This window comes from Mangifera indica, chromosome 12, assembly GCF_011075055.1.
Source record: "Mangifera indica cultivar Alphonso chromosome 12, CATAS_Mindica_2.1, whole genome shotgun sequence".
NCBI lineage: Eukaryota > Viridiplantae > Streptophyta > Magnoliopsida > Sapindales > Anacardiaceae > Mangifera > Mangifera indica.
The window spans coordinates 14,748,965-14,767,212 of record NC_058148.1 but is presented as its reverse complement, the minus strand read 5'-3'; the positions used below and the strand labels follow the sequence as shown (position 1 = coordinate 14,767,212).

The 18,248-nt window shown below is 36.3% G+C and overlaps 2 protein-coding genes and 1 pseudogene across 2 annotated transcripts; 1 reads left to right on the top strand and 2 right to left on the bottom strand.

Moving 5' to 3' along the window:
* LOC123192294 lies at nt 1–966 on the bottom strand (annotated as a pseudogene).
* Nucleotides 967–2,622: 1,656 nt separating this feature from the next.
* LOC123192293 (chlorophyll a-b binding protein of LHCII type 1) lies at nt 2,623–3,598 on the top strand. Its single transcript, XM_044604786.1, has one exon. The coding sequence runs from the start codon at nt 2,699–2,701 to the stop codon at nt 3,491–3,493; it is 795 nt and encodes a 264-aa protein (XP_044460721.1). The 5' UTR covers nt 2,623–2,698; the 3' UTR covers nt 3,494–3,598.
* A 92-nt stretch (nt 3,599–3,690) lies between these two features.
* Nucleotides 3,691–10,461, bottom strand: LOC123192292 (probable starch synthase 4, chloroplastic/amyloplastic). Its single transcript, XM_044604785.1, has 16 exons — nt 10,234–10,461; nt 9,875–10,127; nt 9,292–9,373; nt 8,101–9,172; nt 7,961–8,012; nt 7,438–7,560; nt 7,292–7,367; nt 7,033–7,217; nt 6,745–6,939; nt 6,584–6,655; nt 5,694–5,903; nt 5,065–5,190; nt 4,713–4,862; nt 4,517–4,578; nt 4,340–4,415; nt 3,691–4,158 (listed from the first exon to the last, which is right to left on the bottom strand). The coding sequence occupies exons 1-16, from the start codon at nt 10,401–10,403 to the stop codon at nt 3,973–3,975; spliced, it is 3,090 nt and encodes a 1,029-aa protein (XP_044460720.1). The 5' UTR covers nt 10,404–10,461; the 3' UTR covers nt 3,691–3,972.
* Nucleotides 10,462–18,248: the final 7,787 nt, after the last annotated feature.

The following is an 18,248-nucleotide window of genomic DNA, read 5'->3' as shown; positions in this document are numbered from 1 at the left end:
TAATGCAAATGAATCACAATTTATGCACACTGGTTCACGTCAATGAACAATCACTGTGGATGGAAGCCTCTCAATTTTTTCAGATCATTTTTTCACTCACTTCCCGGGGACGAAGTTGGTGGCGTAAGCCCATGCGTTGTTGTTGACTGGGTCAGCAAGGTGGTCAGCCAAGTTCTCCAATGGTCCCTTTCCTGTAACAATGGCTTGAACGAAGAAACCGAACATGGAGAACATGGCCAACCTACCATTCTTGATTTCCTTAACCTTGAGCTCAGCGAATGCCTCTGGGTCATCAGCCAAACCCAGTGGGTCAAAGCTTCCACCTGGATACAATGGGTCGGTCACTTCTCCAAGTGGCCCACCGGCAATTCTGTAACCCCTCGACGGCACCCATCAGAATCACTTGGCAGGCCCAGATGGCCAAGATGCTCTGAGCGTGGATCAAGTTTGGGTTGCCCAAGTAGTCAAGTCCACCTTCACTGAAGATCTGGGCTCCAGCCTTGAACCACACAGCCTCACCGAATTTGACACCGTTGCGGGCCAAAAGCTCAGGGAAAACACAAACCAAAGCTCCCAACATGGCCCATCTGCAGTGGATAACCTCAAGCTCACGGTTCTTGGCAAAGGTTTCTGGGTCAGCTGAAAGCCCGGCAGTGTCCCAACCGTAGTCACCCGGGAACTCTCCGGTCAAGTAGCTCGTTGGCTCATCAGAGAATGGGCCCAAGTACTTGAATCTGTCTGGACCGTACCATGGGCTTCCAGATGGAGTAGGCCTGGCAGTTTTACGCATGGAGACACGCCCGTTGCCCATGAGCTCAGGGGCCGACGGACTGAGTTTCACCGCCTTGCCAACGAAAGATGGGGAAGAGAGAGCCACGGCTGAGGCTGCCATTGTGTGAATTGGAGTGATCAAGAAGAGAGAGAAACAATTGTTGATGAAAATTTGGGCCTTGATTGGCTAGTATACATATGAGTTACAAGAAAGGGTCCTTATCTAAGGATATCAAAATCTGTATTCCTATTGGTTCGAAACACTTTGAAAGTTTGATTTCTGAGTCTACTTGGAGCTCTACACGCCACTCGGTACTAAAACCCTGGATTATTTTAGAACCCACAAGCCACAATTGTATCCAGAATCTAATTCAACATTGGATTTTTTTTTTCCTTCTCCAATAATGGGTTGCCATTTGTGCTATTGGATAGCACCATATCTACTTTGGAGCTACGCACTTCTAGTATGGGCTTTGTAAAAGTTGTAGTGCTGGAAGAACCACCTCCAAGGATACATTTGTTGGGTGAAATTGAAAAGTTTTGGGTTCACAAAATTTATGTGTGAAGTTTAAAATTTGATTTGAATGTATGAGTCAAATTTCTAATCGAATTCATATTCAATAATAAATAAAATGATATTATTTTAACAATTATTTAACGTGACTCAAATTGAGTCATAAATCAAATCAAATTTTTTTATTTCAAATTTAATTTAATTTTAAAATTGAGTTAACCCTTTTAATTTAAATTTAATTTGAGTTTAATTTAAACAAATTTAAATTAGAGCAGATGGTGTCTTTATATTTTATCTTTTAGAAGATATGCAAATCTAGTAATGGGTTGTTAGCCTAACAACAAAAAGAAATGTGTACAATTTCCGAACCAGCTTGGTTGACGTGAGGAAGGATCAGCATCCAAGTGTTCTCGTTCTTTCACATAAAAAATAAACTCGACATATTGTTTCATAGAATTCTTAATTTCTGATAATTAGTGGACAACCTATTCTCGATCAGTTTGTGCATGACATGATGCTGATGCCTTCTCATTTTCTTCTCAAAATATATTGACATTCCATGTACATCGACCCTTCCCAGCCACGAATGCAGTACAATTCGTATCATGCTGCCTTATAATTTATGCAGAATTCCATTAATCTTTCAGCCTTTCATATCACCGTTCATTTTCTCTCTTTTTGTCCTTATAATCCTTCATTAATATCATGCATCTTTGTAAAATTCCAGAAGCTTTTTATTTGTGGCTTGAATTTTATCTCAATATTAATTTGTGGGTATCAGTGAATCCAATTCAAGTTTGTTTGGCTTGGAGATCTCATCTGAAATTCTAATTTGTAAACTCAATTTGAGATGGATTAGTTTTTCAATACGATGATACTATTTATTCACGGATGATACTGTTTACTCTCCTAGGGAGAATATTTACCCATTGACAACTCTCAAGTATATTGTATGTCAATTTGAGTGAATTTGAAATGTGTATTATAAAAATTTAATTCAATTTGAATTCTTCTCAGAGTAAAAACCAAGTGTCAAGGACATTCAACTTTTCAGTTTGGAAAATATCAACCCATCCAGTTCATTCAAGATAATTAATCTTGCTAGCGTTATCAGTTTCCAGATTTTAACTCGTCGAGAAGAAGTGAATGTAATCCATATCACATACGTGGAGCACCCTCATTGGTTGTTTTCTTAAATGAATCTAAGAACCTGGTGGACTAGAAAGTGCCAACTGGTACACAAAAATACAGACCCAAAATCTCCATCTACCAACGAAATAACAGAGTTAGATACCACAGAGATAAGAAATCTCATTCCCAAAACCCTTTATAAGCCCACTTGGTTAACGTCTTCAAACACTACTACAACTCACAACCGCAGAAACCCATCTGAAAAGCAGATCTCATTATACAATGGCAGCCTCAACCATGGCTCTCTCGTCCCCCTCATTCGCCGGCAAGGCCGTGAAACTCAGCCCCGCGCCCCGTGAGCTCATGGGCAACGGCCGTGTCTCCATGCGTAGAACTGCCAAGCCTACTCCATCTGGAAGCCCGTGGTACGGTCCAGACAGAGTTAAGTACTTGGGCCCATTCTCTGGTGAGCCACCGAGCTACTTGACCGGAGAGTTCCCCGGTGACTACGGTTGGGATACCGCTGGACTTTCGGCTGATCCCGAAACCTTTGCCAAGAACCGTGAGCTTGAGGTTATCCACTGCAGATGGGCCATGTTAGGAGCTCTGGGTTGTGTTTTCCCTGAGCTTTTGGCCCGCAACGGTGTCAAATTTGGTGAGGCTGTGTGGTTCAAAGCTGGAGCCCAAATCTTCAGTGAAGGCGGGCTTGACTATTTGGGCAACCCAAGCTTGATCCACGCTCAGAGCATCTTGGCCATCTGGGCTTGCCAAGTGATCCTAATGGGTGCCGTCGAGGGTTACAGAGTTGCCGGTGGGCCACTTGGAGAAGTGACCGACCCATTGTACCCAGGTGGCAGCTTTGACCCACTGGGTTTGGCTGATGACCCAGAGGCATTCGCTGAGCTCAAGGTCAAGGAAATCAAGAACGGTAGGTTGGCCATGTTCTCCATGTTCGGTTTCTTCGTTCAGGCCATTGTCACAGGAAAGGGACCATTGGAGAACTTGGCTGACCACCTCGCTGACCCAGTCAACAACAACGCCTGGGCATACGCTACCAACTTCGTCCCCGGAAAGTGAGCTTAGAGAGAGAGAGAGTGGATTTCAGCTTATTCTGTTTGTTTGATAAAATTGATATGCTGTAATTTAAATTTGTTGTGAACTAATGGGAAGCTTATTTTGAAACTTGATTCCTGTGAAATGCCTTCCGAATTTTCTCTCTGATTGGTGAGATTCTGAGATATATATGTTGAACAGAATTCATAAGAAGATGATACAATAGCAAAAACAAGTCATCCAGTCTATCTTGTCATATCTCATTCGAACAAGTATTGTAAGCTGTACATAGATCTACATTGATCACTGTAGTATAGTACAAAGCATAAACTTCACCCCTGAATTTACTTGAGGTTTCAGTTCATGAAAAAATTGAAAAAATATTCGTGGTTGTGAAAAATATGCAATGCAACCGCTTACCTCTTAATGAAACCGCAAACTTGATTTTTTCTGATAAGAAATGAGCTAACAAATTTTCATGGAAAAGCTCTTAAGCAATCAGACTAAGCCTTAGATCGATTTGCAAAGGCCCTTGCTCTGGCCAGAGATTTTGCATAAAGTTCCTCGTACTGTAATGCTGAAGTTTCCCAACTCCAATCCATATTCATGACCTTGCAAACAAGCTGATGCCAACTCTCAGGGTTGTTTCTGTAGTGGCTAAATGCACGCTCTAATGCACTGTTTACTCCCTGTAAAGTTTCAAATTTTCAGGAAAAATCAGATGAGAACAACCCAGAAGAATGATAATTAGAGCAGGCAAGAATCCAGAGAGCGTGAAAATTAAAGATTCTTATTCGCAATGCTAGAAGAGACATGATATGTAACAATAAGAATGTTTACCAATTATATACATGTAAACATTCCACTTACCTGTTCATCAGGATTCAGAAATGTATATCCATTTCGATGCTGGAAAGGTATTGTGTCATCATCAACATCAAATACACTACCAAAGAAAATTGTGATTTGAGTTAGAATTCTCCAATCAATAAAACTTCCAACCAGATGAAGTGAAATTATATGCAATCCAGGCACCAAGCAGCTTACCTGTCATTTAGACCACCAGTTTTTCTTGTAATGGGTATCGAACCATATCTCATTGCTATCATCTGAAAAGAATTATAAAGGGGTCATCTCACAAATAACCTATCTTTTCCAGGTTTCGGTAGTACTCAAAAAAAGGCAAGGGTTTTAGTCAATTTCTGTTCAAGAATATTTGCTTAGGCCAGAATTGGGAGTGTACCTGTGTAAGGCCACAAGGTTCGAAGAGAGATGGGATTATGAACATGTCTGATGCTGCATAAATGGAATGGGCAAGAGACTCATCATACTTCAATATCAGCCGAACATGATCATGAATCTTAAACTGGTTGGCAATGCCCTTGAACTCGCTCTATAATGATATAAATATTCAAACAAGTAAGTAGAAAGTCTAAATAGTATCTGAAAGTCTTGAGTTCAACTTTAAACAAACATAAGCAGTAGGCAGTACTACACAAACCTACGGAACAATTACATGACAGTAGCTGAAAACGCATTAAATAGATTATGTGATTTATCTTTATTCATTAAGCAGGGAAAACAACAAACAGTACCTGGATATGTGGCACTGGGCTTGAGCCAAGAAGTACAAACTGTCCTCCCAGTTCCAATGTTCGATAGATTGCATGTCTAATAAGATGCACACCTTTCTGTGGCACCAATCTTGTTATGCATCCAACCTATTCAAAAAAAAAAAAGATTGCAAGCAAGATTCGGGCATAATCACAGAGCTTAGTGGGGGAGGTAAAACATCTGTAGCATAAAAAATAAAATTTGGCAGAATGAGAAAGAATTCCATGAACTCCAGAAGCTAAGCACTTGTATAAGTTGTATGCCCAAAACCAGACAAGCGGTACATAAAAACCCAGCCATTCCAAGAGATGAAAGATAAGACCTTCATTTCTGTAAGCCAAAAGACTTAAAATAACGGTCTTAAAGAAAATTTTCCAGGAGATAAAATTTTAATGGCTGACAATATCTTGTTCTTAGATGTCTTGTGTCATAACATTTTTATTCCTTTTTAAGGATTATTTATGCAACAATATGTGCTCTACATGTTATAATGGTCTATGAGTTTCACCAAAGTTGCAGACCTTAAAACAATTTTTTTTTTTTATTTCTAAAAAGTAGAAACAGGGGAATGTAATACATATTTTTCAGCTCTTCGGGAAAATAAAATTACCAATGGTTGCCTTGTACCAGCAGAAGAAAGTCCAAGATGCCTTCTTAAGGCTAGCTTATTTTCTGCTTTCCCTTGAAGATTATTAGCATTGTACTGCACTTCAAGGGTTGCATCGGAGGCAGGATTCCATGCATCAGTATCAATTCCATTTAGAATCCCAAAGAATTTTTTAGAGTGGCAATTAAGGGTTGAATGAAGGCCTCGTCCACCCTGTAAAACATACATTAAACAAAGACTTCAGTGAATGCTTAGAACAAGAGAGCATGATATCAAAAACAAGTTGCTATGAGATGAAAAAATGGTCGATTTTAACCACGGAGTACGGACTAAATATGGAATAAATCTCCGAACAAAGCATTGAAAGATAGGAATAAAATCATGTTTTACTAGCAAATCTTTTCCCTAAAAAGGAAGAGAGAGAGGGAGAGAAAGAGAGAGATAATGAACATTTTTTGCCAGATGCTCCATATTATCTTTGACAGTTCAATTGTATGAATAAATCTCTCCTCTGTATCTTAGTAAACTTCAGATTTGTACCTCTCTAAATAATGAATTGCAAAAAGATAAAGTGAGCTAAGATCAGTTAACATGAGTGTAAATTGTTTATGTGAAAAGTTTAGCAAGTTTTTTTCTTTTAACAATTCTTTTCATAGAGAACATGAAGTCAGGGAGATGATGATATTAGCGTCATCATGCCTCATCTTTTATACTTTATTTTTTTTCACTATTTGACACCCTTGGATAAAACCAATTTAGATGGTTGGCAATATATCCAGCATGCACAATTAATGTAAGTTGAAAATATCATATGTACATGTTAGTAATATGCAATTTCAAACATGATATGTATAATATATATATTATAACCACAAAAGGAAAAAAATCAATACCTCTGCTGTACGCACTTCCTGTGCATAGGAGGGTGATACTGTTGTCACAATATTAGAGAACACAATTGCACCCTGGAAAAAAACAAAAAATAAAAAATTGACGGGAAAGTAGAAAACATTCCACTGAGGAAGACCATCATTGAATGCAATAATTTCTTTACTTTAATAGGATTGACCCTATCATGTGATGAATTGTCCTGCATCCTGTCTGGTCTGTTTAGATGCTGGACATGAAGACCACAAGAAGCCAACGCTGAAGCAGGTGCAGTTCCTTGGTACTCAAAGTTGTGGCAAGTAAAACATATTCTAGCTGAATTCAATCCCTTTGAGGCATATAAATCCCAATAGAGTGGTGCCTAGAGATGAAATAAAGAGACTTTGACTGTAATGACACAATTATTCAGTAGCTAAAAGAAAATGTTACTGGTTAAATTTTAAATTGGCCGTACAACAAAAGCTGTCTGCCAATCATGGCAATGGATGATGTCCGGTTTCTTGCCAGCTTGAAGGAGTAACTCAAGTGCTGCACGGCTAAAGAAAGAAAAACGTTTGAAATCATCATGTTCTCCATAATATTGTCCTCTCCAAAAGAATTTATCAGGATGAAGAGGCTCAACAAAATAAACAGGAAGACCTGCATAATCACAGCAACAATCAGAATCAATACTACAATATCTTATCCAAGCAAAGATTACTTGAATGGCTAACCTTCAACTGTGCCGACCCAAATTATGTTTTTGAATAGTCTTCCATCAAAGTATGACTCTACCACCACATCCAAAGCCTGTGCAAGTAAATAAATTATCCAGAACGCTTGTTATTCCATGCTAATACATCAGTAATTTGTCACATACCCTCATGTTGTCTATATGATCATACTGCATGCAATCATACTTTGGAAGAACAATCTCTACGAGGTGACCTCTCTTTTGCAGTGCTTTACCAAGACCAGTCACAACATCCCCCAAACCACCAACCTGAAAATAGAGAGAAACTATCATTTTCAATTAATACAAAAATCTTCTTAAGAACTAAACTATTAATAATCTCTCAAGATATGAATCACAGATTCCATCAGTAACAGTTAAATCCATCTATATATCAACAGAAATACCGAACTACAATTTGAAAAATATAAAAGAGGAATACAATAAAGCCAAAACTAGACTACATAATTGGGCAGGTAAGTGCTAGCATATCATCCAATAGGCCTGAGATAAGCTGCAGACAACAATGAAAACACTTATATGCCAAATGCTCAAGTTGCTTCCCTGAGTCAAATTCCTTTGAAACAAAAGGCCTCATCAAGAAACTTTTCTAAGACTGACAAAATAATATAAACTCATAAAGAGAGTACCAAGCTGAGTAAAAGTATACCTTAGCTACTGGTGCCATCTCTGCTGCAATATGAATGATATGCAACCCTGAACTAAAATTCAGCCAAGCAACAAATAAAAGAACAGTAATTATTCACTGAGATTTACAATCAATATATACATATAAATATATATTAATACCTTGTTGTTGATGATGTCAGCCTGAGAAATGCAGAGACCGCTTCATGTTCATTTTTCTCCTGGCATGCCATGTATGCATCATGAATATGTCTGTCCCTCTTCCACACCATTTCTCTCAATAGCTTTGCTTCGCTGGTTGATATTTTCTTCTCAAGAAACCAGCCATCAATCATAAGCAACAAGCGACTCCAAAATTCCGAAGGCATATCATACAAAGGCTCATCTAGTGCCCTGTTCTTGCTTTCTTCTTTCAAACTACCAAGGGTGTCTTGAAATTCTTTCATAGATTCTTGATATAATTGAACATAGGAATGTATCTCTTCATTAGACCTTTGAAGACGCTCTTCCAATAGTCTTATTTTTTGTTGCATTAGCTCATTGTATTGCTGCATTTTTTCTGAAGATAACTTGTAGCTATTAGCTTTATCAAAAGATTCTTCCAACTTATCAACCTTCTTTCTCATCTCCTGGTTTTGCTGTAACACTAAAATAGCTTGATCTGCCTGTTTACTCAACTTATCCAGCAATCCCTGCAGATTTTCTATCTTCTTATATAAGCCCATGCATTCAACTTTTAGAGTAGAAAGTTCTGAAACTTCTTCTTGAGATATTGAAAATTTAGATTCTGGTTCTTTCAAAGATGACTGCAAGAGTGAGCGTTCTTTTTCCAGCATTTCTACATGCTCATCTGTATTCTTGACATTATTTAGCTCTGTTTTAAGTTTTTCTATATCCCCCTTCAACGAAAGATTCTCTGTCCTCAAAGAATCAAGCTCCTGACTAAGAGAATTAATACTACTATTGTTCAGTACATTGCTTTGACATTTGTACATGTCCAGGTCACTATTTTCGGAAACTCCACTGAGAGCCGATTCATTCTGTAGCTTCTGCAATTGATCTTCCAAGAGTTCTGCATGTATCTTCTCTTGAGCAGCAACTTTCATCCGTGCATCAGTTTCAGCCAATCTCATCTCCAGAACGTTTATTTCTCCTTGCAAAGACTCCTTCTCACTGAGAATTTTCTGAAGCTCTTCAAGAGCTTGAACTCGTGCTTGGTTGAGAAGAAGGACATCTGCCAATAATGCACAATGCACAATTATATGAACAAACATTTTCCATAATCAGTAATAACACAACACACCAAAGAGAAAATACATTAAACTAAAGAGTATACTTAAAAGAAATGCTTACTTTTCTCAGCATTTCTTATCATGTTCATCAGATTATGAAGTTGAGAACTTGAAAACTGGTCTTCACCTTCTCTATTTAAAAGCTGTGAGAAAGAAAGTCCATTGAATGTTTTAGCATTTATCTTCAATTTTCCTACTTAAAAGGAGATCTGAGAATAAATATATATATATATATATAAAACCACAAAACCTGGTTAAGCAACAAGTGCTGAAAGAATTTCATACACAATGCAAATACAGTTAAAATTTTTCTCAAAACATTTGGTAGTTAAACTATGTGTATTTCTTACTATTATCTGCATTAGAACCAAATTGTAGTAGCACATATCAGCCAAAAAAAGAAGAAAAAACTATTTGACTTCGACTGCTCTCAACCGAAAAAAAAAAAAAATCCTCATAATTTAAACTAGAGATTACACCTAAATACACTTAATCCATGTAATCTTGTGCGATCCTACTCAATTGCTATTGCTATAATAAAACGAAGTTTGAAACAAATAAGGAATAAACAAATTAACAAATAAACTTCCAAGCAGTAAAATCTCAATCCAGATTATGATCTCACTATATATGCAAAAGAGTACCGAAGTTTTCTTCAGCTCAGGCACAATTGCGCTTTCCAAATCCTCTTCATTTGTATCTTCCACAGCTACATGATTGTTCACAATATCATCTACAATTTCTTCATTTAAGCTTACCTCAGCGTCCGTCAAATCATTTCCAGATTCAGAGTCAGCGTCATCGTCACCGTCAGCGTCAACACGTTCCACAGAATCTGCAACCACTGGAGGCTGCTGAGGCAAGTTTTTCTTCACGTGTTGCCTCTTCTGCTGCGAACTGCATCATTCTCAACTTCAATACAAACAGAATTCAAACTATTTGAAAAAAAAAAATCCAAAAATTCAAATACATTTACTCCATCCATGGCCAAACAAACAAGTACCTGAAGTTCCGCTGTCGCATTTTACAAGAAGCCGGAGAGAACCGACGAGAAGAAAGAAACAAGCGAACATTTAAGTGCTCATTACTACTGATACTGTTACTGATAGTGTTATTAGAGTTGTTAGTACCAAAGAACGGACTCAAGAAATAAGCTGATAGCTTTGAAGCCATGAATCGATCATGAACGAGAAGCTGAGCTTTGTCTGTGTTAAAGAGAGAAAGAACAAACGGTTTCTTCGCAGCAACGACTTTCAAAAAGTGCTTTTAATATCTGCTTATTCATGAGATTCCTGATCTCTTCGCGAAAATAATGCGAGGCTACGTGAAGGTGTATGAGGAGACACCGTAGACATCAAACACGTGTCGGTAAATATTCTAATCGAACGGCCAAGTAATCTTGGAATAGACTCAAGTTGTTTAGCATCGTATGATTTAATTAATAATAAGATCTGATTATGTGCCAACATTTTCCCCATTTCGAAGCAAAAACTGTAAGAGGATGGCTTTTGCTTGAAGAGGAAATGAATCCAAATGTAAAGGTAATGGTTGAAGCTTTAACGCATACGTAAATTTGGGGAATGAATAAGGTCCTCCTCAAGGTTTCAAGAAAGTCAAACACACCCAAAGGTTTTGAATAGTAATAAATACGTTAAAAATTGATTAATTTACCATAATACTTTTATCTAATTATAAACTAGGATAATCAAGATCAGGTTTTAAAAATAGAAACCAAATCAAAACTAAAACCATTTGATTTTTTATAAAACCAAAACCGAAACCCGAATTGCCCAAGGTTGATTCTTATTTGAAACTAAGATGGTCAATTCTAAATAAGGCTCATTCCCTATTTGAAACTGAAATTCGAGTTAATAATATAAACCTTAATTCTATTAAATTCCATATTAAAATTTAAAAAAAAAATGAGAACTCAAATATAAAAAAATAAAAAATACTAAAATGTTTTTAGACAATGTTTGTGATTTTTTTTTTCAATTTTATATTTTAAAAATAAATAATTGAAAAATAAAAATTTATGTAATTAGACAAATGATATCATAGTCTTTGTATGATAAAATAATCAACTAATTGGATGTATTTTTATTATCTCAAACTTTTAGGTGTATTTGGACTTTCTTGAAATCTCGAAGAGAAAATTTTATAATCCCGCCTAAATTAAGAGGATTTATTTGCGGCCACATAATTTGCGTGTGGTGGGGTCTATGTATCGGCCAAGACTCTAATAAAGGTATCTCTTGTCCTGATAAAAGAAAAATAATGAACTATTTTAGACACTTAGTATATAAAATTAGGCGAAAGACTATTTTTTCCCAAAGTTTTAATATAAATAAATATATATATATATATATATATATATATATATTAAAATATCCGAAATTTCACTTATAAGTAATTGTTATTAAAATTTTTTATTAGGATTAATTATAAAATTATCATTTTATCAATAATATTAAAAAATAATAATTTTATCTCATTTTTCTTTTCTAAATTTTAAAAACTCACAATTCACGCATTAGTCTCAACTTTGAAAAGTAGATTTCTGCCCCTCCCCACCCCTTCAAATCTATTGCAAACTCCGATGACGACAACTGTAGCTGTCACTGTCTCTTTCTCTAATCCAATAAAGGAGAGAGACAACCAACTACATTGATAGAGATAAAAAATTTCGTTTTTGTCGATAAAGAAGAGATAGGGATGAGTCCATCTTGTCTCTCTGTTGAGGAAGAGATGAAGACATCGTCCACAAAGACAGAAGAGGATGAATATTGATCATCTTTTGTCTCCATCAATGAAGGGACAAAGACAATTCAGTCTCTTTCTCGACGGAGAGACAAGATAGATTTGTCTCCATTTATTTTTCATTGATAGAAACAAAGTTCTTACTCTTTGTCAACGTCATCAGTCGTATCATTTCTGTGTCTAGTAAAGGTGGAGATAGAGACAACCGTCATTGTCGTTACTGGAGTTTGCAACATATTTGAGAGAAAAATTTACTTTTCAAAGTTAAGGTTATGGTTGAATTGTAAATTTTCAAAACTAAAGAGAAAAAATGAAATAAAATCATATATTTTTATATATTATTAATAAAATAATAATTTTACTTTTAATCCTAACTATTTCAGATACTTTAACATCAATCCACAATTTTAAAAGTTTAAAGAAGGTAGCGCATGTCCTACACTTTCAGCTACTTTTTAGTTTCAAATAAATTACCAAAAATCAACAAAAACTGTAAATTCCACCGTCAATTGAAGGAGTCAAGGGACCGTCATTGTCCATTTGAGACCTATTCGGGTTTCTTAAAAGGCCAAAGGACTTATTTCCACCCAAAGTTAGTTCTTTCTCAAGTGTCTATCCATTAATTTTAAAAAACTTAAACATTCACTCATTTGTTAATTTTTATTAATACAATCAAGAATAAAATCATTATTTAATAAAAATATTTTAAAAACTAAAAATTTATCAAAATTTTTTTTAGGTTTAAAAATCTAATAATTTTTTTTTACCTTCTTACCTAAAATTTGAAAAGTAATAAATTTTTTTTAAGGTTTAGAATTTTTTGTAGGGGCTTCTTCGGCCATCAATGGCCGAAGAAGAATGACAGGGGACCACTTTAATCTTTGTCCAACACTTGAAGGGAGACATCCTACGATTCATCAATATTGGCCACGTCACTTGATTCGACCATGAAGACAAGATGATGCTTGGATGACAATGAGGACATTCAGATGATGTTGGGACGACAATGAGAGACGCTCAAACAACATTAGAAGACAAATCGTGTGATTAAGATCCAAGTGTTGTGGTTGAGATCTGTTGCCCTTCGAGCATTTATGAATCAAAAAGTGGTTGTTTTTCCTTCTTCTTCTGTAGGTGATGAAAGATGGGTGGGGAAGGCTAGCTCTGATCACCAGAAAAGCTCTTGGAAAAAATTCCAAACTCTAGAAAGAAATTTGTCATATTTCAACCCTTGGGTGGAGAGGTAAGAGGAAACTGTTAGTTTTTAAATCTAAGAAAAAATGTGATAAATTTTATTTTTTTAAATATTTTTACTAAATAATGATTTTATCTCTTATTATAATAACAAAAATTAAGATATAATGGGTGTTTGAGTCTTTTAAAATTAATAGGTCAAAACTTGATAAAAGACTAATCTTTCGGGGCGAATAAACCCTGTGGCCTAAAATACAATTGTTCCTTATCTCAAATCCTCAATTTAACATCCAGGTGTCAACAAGCTGACTCATTTGGACACCCACTTCTAAACCCAATATTGCCCTCACAATCTCACGAAACAAAACTATTTAATCCAAGGATAAAGTTGTCTTCCCACAGTTTCATTTAGACAACATCAAGATACTGCTTAGAGGTGAGGAGATCCAAGTACCTTATAAATTTTGTAGGAATCAGAATTGCTCAATTCCTAGAAATGGGAACTGAGCCTGAAACTTGTAAGGTCTATTCTTGATCAGGTTCCAAGTAAGAACTGACCCTACAGGTTCCAAGTAAGAACCGGAACCTATAATATTTATATATTTACATATATACATATTATAAAATTCAAACTTTTGTCATATCTATTAATCCTTTAGTAAAATTAACTTAATGTACCAACGTTAAACAATTTTTGAAATTAATTAAGTTCCAAGTCCATAGCAATTAACCAAAAAAAAAGAAAAAAGAACAATAATTAACATTTAACAAGAAAAAAATTCATACACAAAATATCAACCAACTCATGGCTACCTCTATATATATATATATATATACTAACATTGAATTTCTCAATAGAAATTTTATACTAACATATCTACTCACATCTATAATTAGAATAAAATAAAAAAATCATTAGTTGAACTTCAAACAGTACATAATGAGTATTTTTGACATTACAACATTAGTTGATTAGTTTTACACTTCAAAGCTGTTAAAACAAAAGACTTATCTATGTCTTCAGATTTGAGATTATCATCTCTGACTTTACAGCCATCAATGGATAACATATTTTACAAATGAAAATCGAAGAACTAAGTATTGGATAACTAAATTGTTATGAGTAATAATGTGGTAAAATAAAAACTTATATAGAAAAAAATGATCTTATCAAAATATTTTCTTAATCCTCCTTTAGCCAAAATGACACAACAGCAGTTTATTCCGATTATTTTAGACCCTTGCTACTAATTAAAATCAATTCACTAATTCAACACTAAGAAGACCAAATAAAACAGTACAAAAAGAGATAGTCAACCGACAGTGTTAGAGATTGACTATTGAACCTTACAGAGTATTCCATATAAACATTAGCGAAATACAACTAAATGCTTTTGACACTAATTTCATAAACATTCTCACCAGCAGCACTAAATTCATTGCATCATGAATCATCCGAACATGAAAGCCATTTGAAATTCAATTTATATATATAAAATGGACACAAACTTAGTTGCAAATATGATGGAATTTCTGAAGGAAAACAAGTGATTGTGGCTGGAACAACGAAAGTAGAAATGAAGTAAGAGGAGGGCAGCAGTCAGCTGGGAGACGGAAAAAAATATTTTGGTGGATGGAAACAGTGGTTGGGAAGCAGAGGAAATTAGGTTATGGGAGATTTCCACTTGTTAAATAACTGGGTCGGTTACAAGTGTAGGACCCGACTCAGTTAAGTTAATTCATAAATCCGGTCAGTTCCGGATCTGTTCCAGGTCCTGATTGCAAGGAATTGGAACCAACCCTGGAACCTGCAAGTTCTTGGAATTTCATACCCGAAACCTACGCTACTTTCTTCAGTTTCGGACAAGAACCAAAACTGAATATCGGACACCCTACAATTCCGATTCCAATCTGGTAATTTGCTAACCCTTATATATTACAAAACCTAGTGCCCGTCTTATCTCTGGCCTGCTCATCTATTTTCAGACTTCTCATTGTAAATCGAGAAACTGGAGAGTCAATGGCTTCACTCTCTCAACTCACTCAATTCTCATGCAAAACCCTTTCTTTATTGCCACCTCATCAGCATCTCACTATGGTGAAGCCTTCGATTCTTCCTCTGAACTCGGCCAAGATTTCGTAGAGAATCACTAAGAAGAAGCTGAGCACAAGGCCGGTGTTCGTGGCTCGGGCCTTGGACGATGATGAATATAAGGGGGACGAAGTGCCGCCGTGGCCTTAATAGAGGAGGAGAAGCCCATTGAAATGACGGAGATGGATAACTTGAAGAAGGCGTTATAGATTCTTTCTATGGGACCGATCGTAGCTTGACGGCACCTAGCGAAACAAGGGCCGAGAGTGTTGAGCTTATTACACAGCTTGAAGCTAAAAATGTGACTCCCGCACTGAGGCTCTAACTTTGCTTAACGGCAAATGGATTCTTGCGTTAAGTGTATGGTTGGTGGGAAAATTACGGTGAAGGGATTGAATTTGGGTGTTTTAAAAATTGGATTTTTTTGTGGATGGCTAGTGTTCATTTATTTAGAACGATATATTATATAATCTTTGACAACTTCAATCTAACGGTTGAGTTTGAGTTTGATTTAGTTTAGATTAAATGAAATTTATATTATATTATTTGTGGGTCTAATATGAATCATAAACTCAAGTAATGAATTTGTTTTGAGTTTCAAGTTTCGAAATGAAAGACCAAATCAAACTCAAATTATCATTAACTATAATTCAATAAATTCGAATTACCTTATATTTCATTTGAATTGAATTCGAGTTCAGACTTGACTTGGATTGAATTTAGGCGTCTCTAAGAAACGACTTTGGATTATGCTTATGTCTAGCCATACAGGTGTACATTATTTTCTGGTTTGTTCCCCTTATTGTCAAGGGTTCCTTGCCATCAGCGAGAGTGGAAGAAATATCACAGACAATTGACTCAGAGAGCTTCACCGTCCAAACTCTATCCATTTTTCTAGGCCATTGGCTACAACTTCCATCAGTGACCATGCCAAATATGAAGTCCAAAGTCCCAAGAGTGTGCAGGTTTGGCCTTTTCTATCTCTGAATGCATTTGAGATTTGTAAGTTTGGTTTCATCTCTAATTGGCCATTTCATTTCTCTCTGTTTAGATCATAATTTTCTGGTTCTCTTAGATGTAAACCAATCTTCTTCTTCTGTTAGATTTGTGAAATAATACATGGGTTTGAATGACTCAGAAACAATTAATTTTCAGAAAAGAGAAATTGAAATATATATGAAGAAATTATACAAGCCTCTAGTATTGAATTCAATAGAAGTCATGAGGATAGGAATTAATATATGGAGACAATTGGAGTTTAGAAAGTAGGCATCTTATTGTAGGATAATGTTTTGAATTTATAGACTCAACATACATGTTTTAAAAAACACCCAATACTTGCGTACCAGAACATGAGTAAAATACTCTTTTATTTGACACTTGCTCCTCACCTAGCGGAACCCAAAATAATGAAATCAGAGTTGACTTATTAACTATAAACAACAACAGCACAAAAGTCAAACTGACTTTAATATCTCAGAGAATTATGGGCATCAACTTACGTAAATCTGGGAGCTCAGGCTTATTACCATAAATATTCTTCTTAGACAATTGACCCTCCTTCCGAAGCTGCTCTGTATGCGATTCCATTTTCAGGAGCTGCTTGTTTTGGAATGGAACCCTGTCTGGAAGCTAGCTTCTTGGGCGGTTGAGGCTTTGTGACATGCTGATGCAACTTGAGGAAAGTTCTTTCAAACGCAGCATACATGGGAAAATTCGTGAGCGCAAATATGCTGACAGGAAAAAATGCAGCAGTGTAAATGAGAGTGGTGGTCCAGTGTGGCTTTTCCGAACGAACTATGAGCAATAATGTTGCCGCAAATGCAATCATTGTTGTAGCCAACGAAACGAAGAGCAAGGAGAAGCCTATCGTGAGTTTTTTAGGGAGTTCGTGGAGGAATTCATCATAGGTATAAGGCGATGTGAGGACAGACAAGAACATTACAACGGAGGTCAAGGACGAGGCTAAAGCAATAACGTCCATGACTGTAAAAAGCAAGAAGAGACTGCTTTTGAGGAAAATTGGATACCCCTTCTCATTGGAACCTCCTGGCACAGTGTAGGCTGCCGCGAAGACCACTGTAGCAACGAGAACAGCCACTGCAGAGCAAGACTGAGAAGTTTCTTTTATCCATTCCTGTGCATTCTCGAGTAGTTTTTGGTGCTTCAAATTGAATAGCTCTTCGCAAGTCATGTTTTGCTTCTTGTCGCACAACATGGCATACTGGGCGTGCGTGATCTCCTTTACACGCTGCATATATATAGAAACACAGCTTACATAAAAGCACATTTATTAGGTAAAAATCTTGTAGGAGAAAGAGGGCGGGGGGCTTACCTTGTACCACTTTAGCTCATCCTGGAGTTGGTACACAGGTCCTGCTGGGTGAGTCTTTTCAGACCGCGGCTCCATGTCTGCAGCATGGTGTAAAATGGTGTAGCCATTTTTGTCAACCTTTCGGACTAACCTTGTCATTGGTATTTTCATATTTCTCACATAATTGAAGATGCCATATTGACGGTGCTTAATTGCCGCATGCAATATGGTCTGACCAAGATTATTTTTATGCTCAACTAGTTGGGGATGTTTTTCTAGTATCTTGTGCACGATTTCTACTATTCCTCTTTCAGTCGCCAGAAATAATGGGATTGGCTTATAATTTTCTTTTGAATACTGGTCTTCATCAACTTGAGACTCTGGGGCCACTTGCGTGTTAATGGTTTCCTCCCAAGAAGAATCTTTTTCTACTAGTCTCTCCGCTAGTTCCAAAGCAAATTTATGCTTTCTCTTTTCTTCCAAGATGTTGCTCCTTGCTAGTGCAGAGAGTTTTTCCAGTAATATAAGCCACCCTATTCATGTTTAGGAGAAAAAAGGTGCTCAACGAGCGATAGTGATGAAGAGAATATTCTTAATCGAACATAAGAAAAATTTTATCTTTTAGCTTTGGAAAATTTTGAACAAGCACTGCTAGAGA

What these genes read in the sequence shown, in the direction of transcription:
- LOC123192293 (XM_044604786.1), top strand. Translation starts at nt 2,699, where the DNA reads ATGGCAGCCTCAACCATGGCTCTCTCGTCCCCCTCATTCGCCGGCAAG.
- LOC123192292 (XM_044604785.1), bottom strand. Translation starts at nt 10,403, where the DNA reads ATGGCTTCAAAGCTATCAGCTTATTTCTTGAGTCCGTTCTTTGGTACT. An exon ending in AGATGGCACCAGTAGCTAAG is followed by an intron (nt 7,561 to 7,960) that starts GTATACTTTTAC and finishes CTCTATTTTCAG; the next exon opens with GTTGGTGGTTTGGGGGATGT. An exon ending in TTGGGTCGGCACAGTTGAAG is followed by an intron (nt 7,218 to 7,291) that starts GTTAGCCATTCA and finishes GTGATTATGCAG; the next exon opens with GTCTTCCTGTTTATTTTGTT.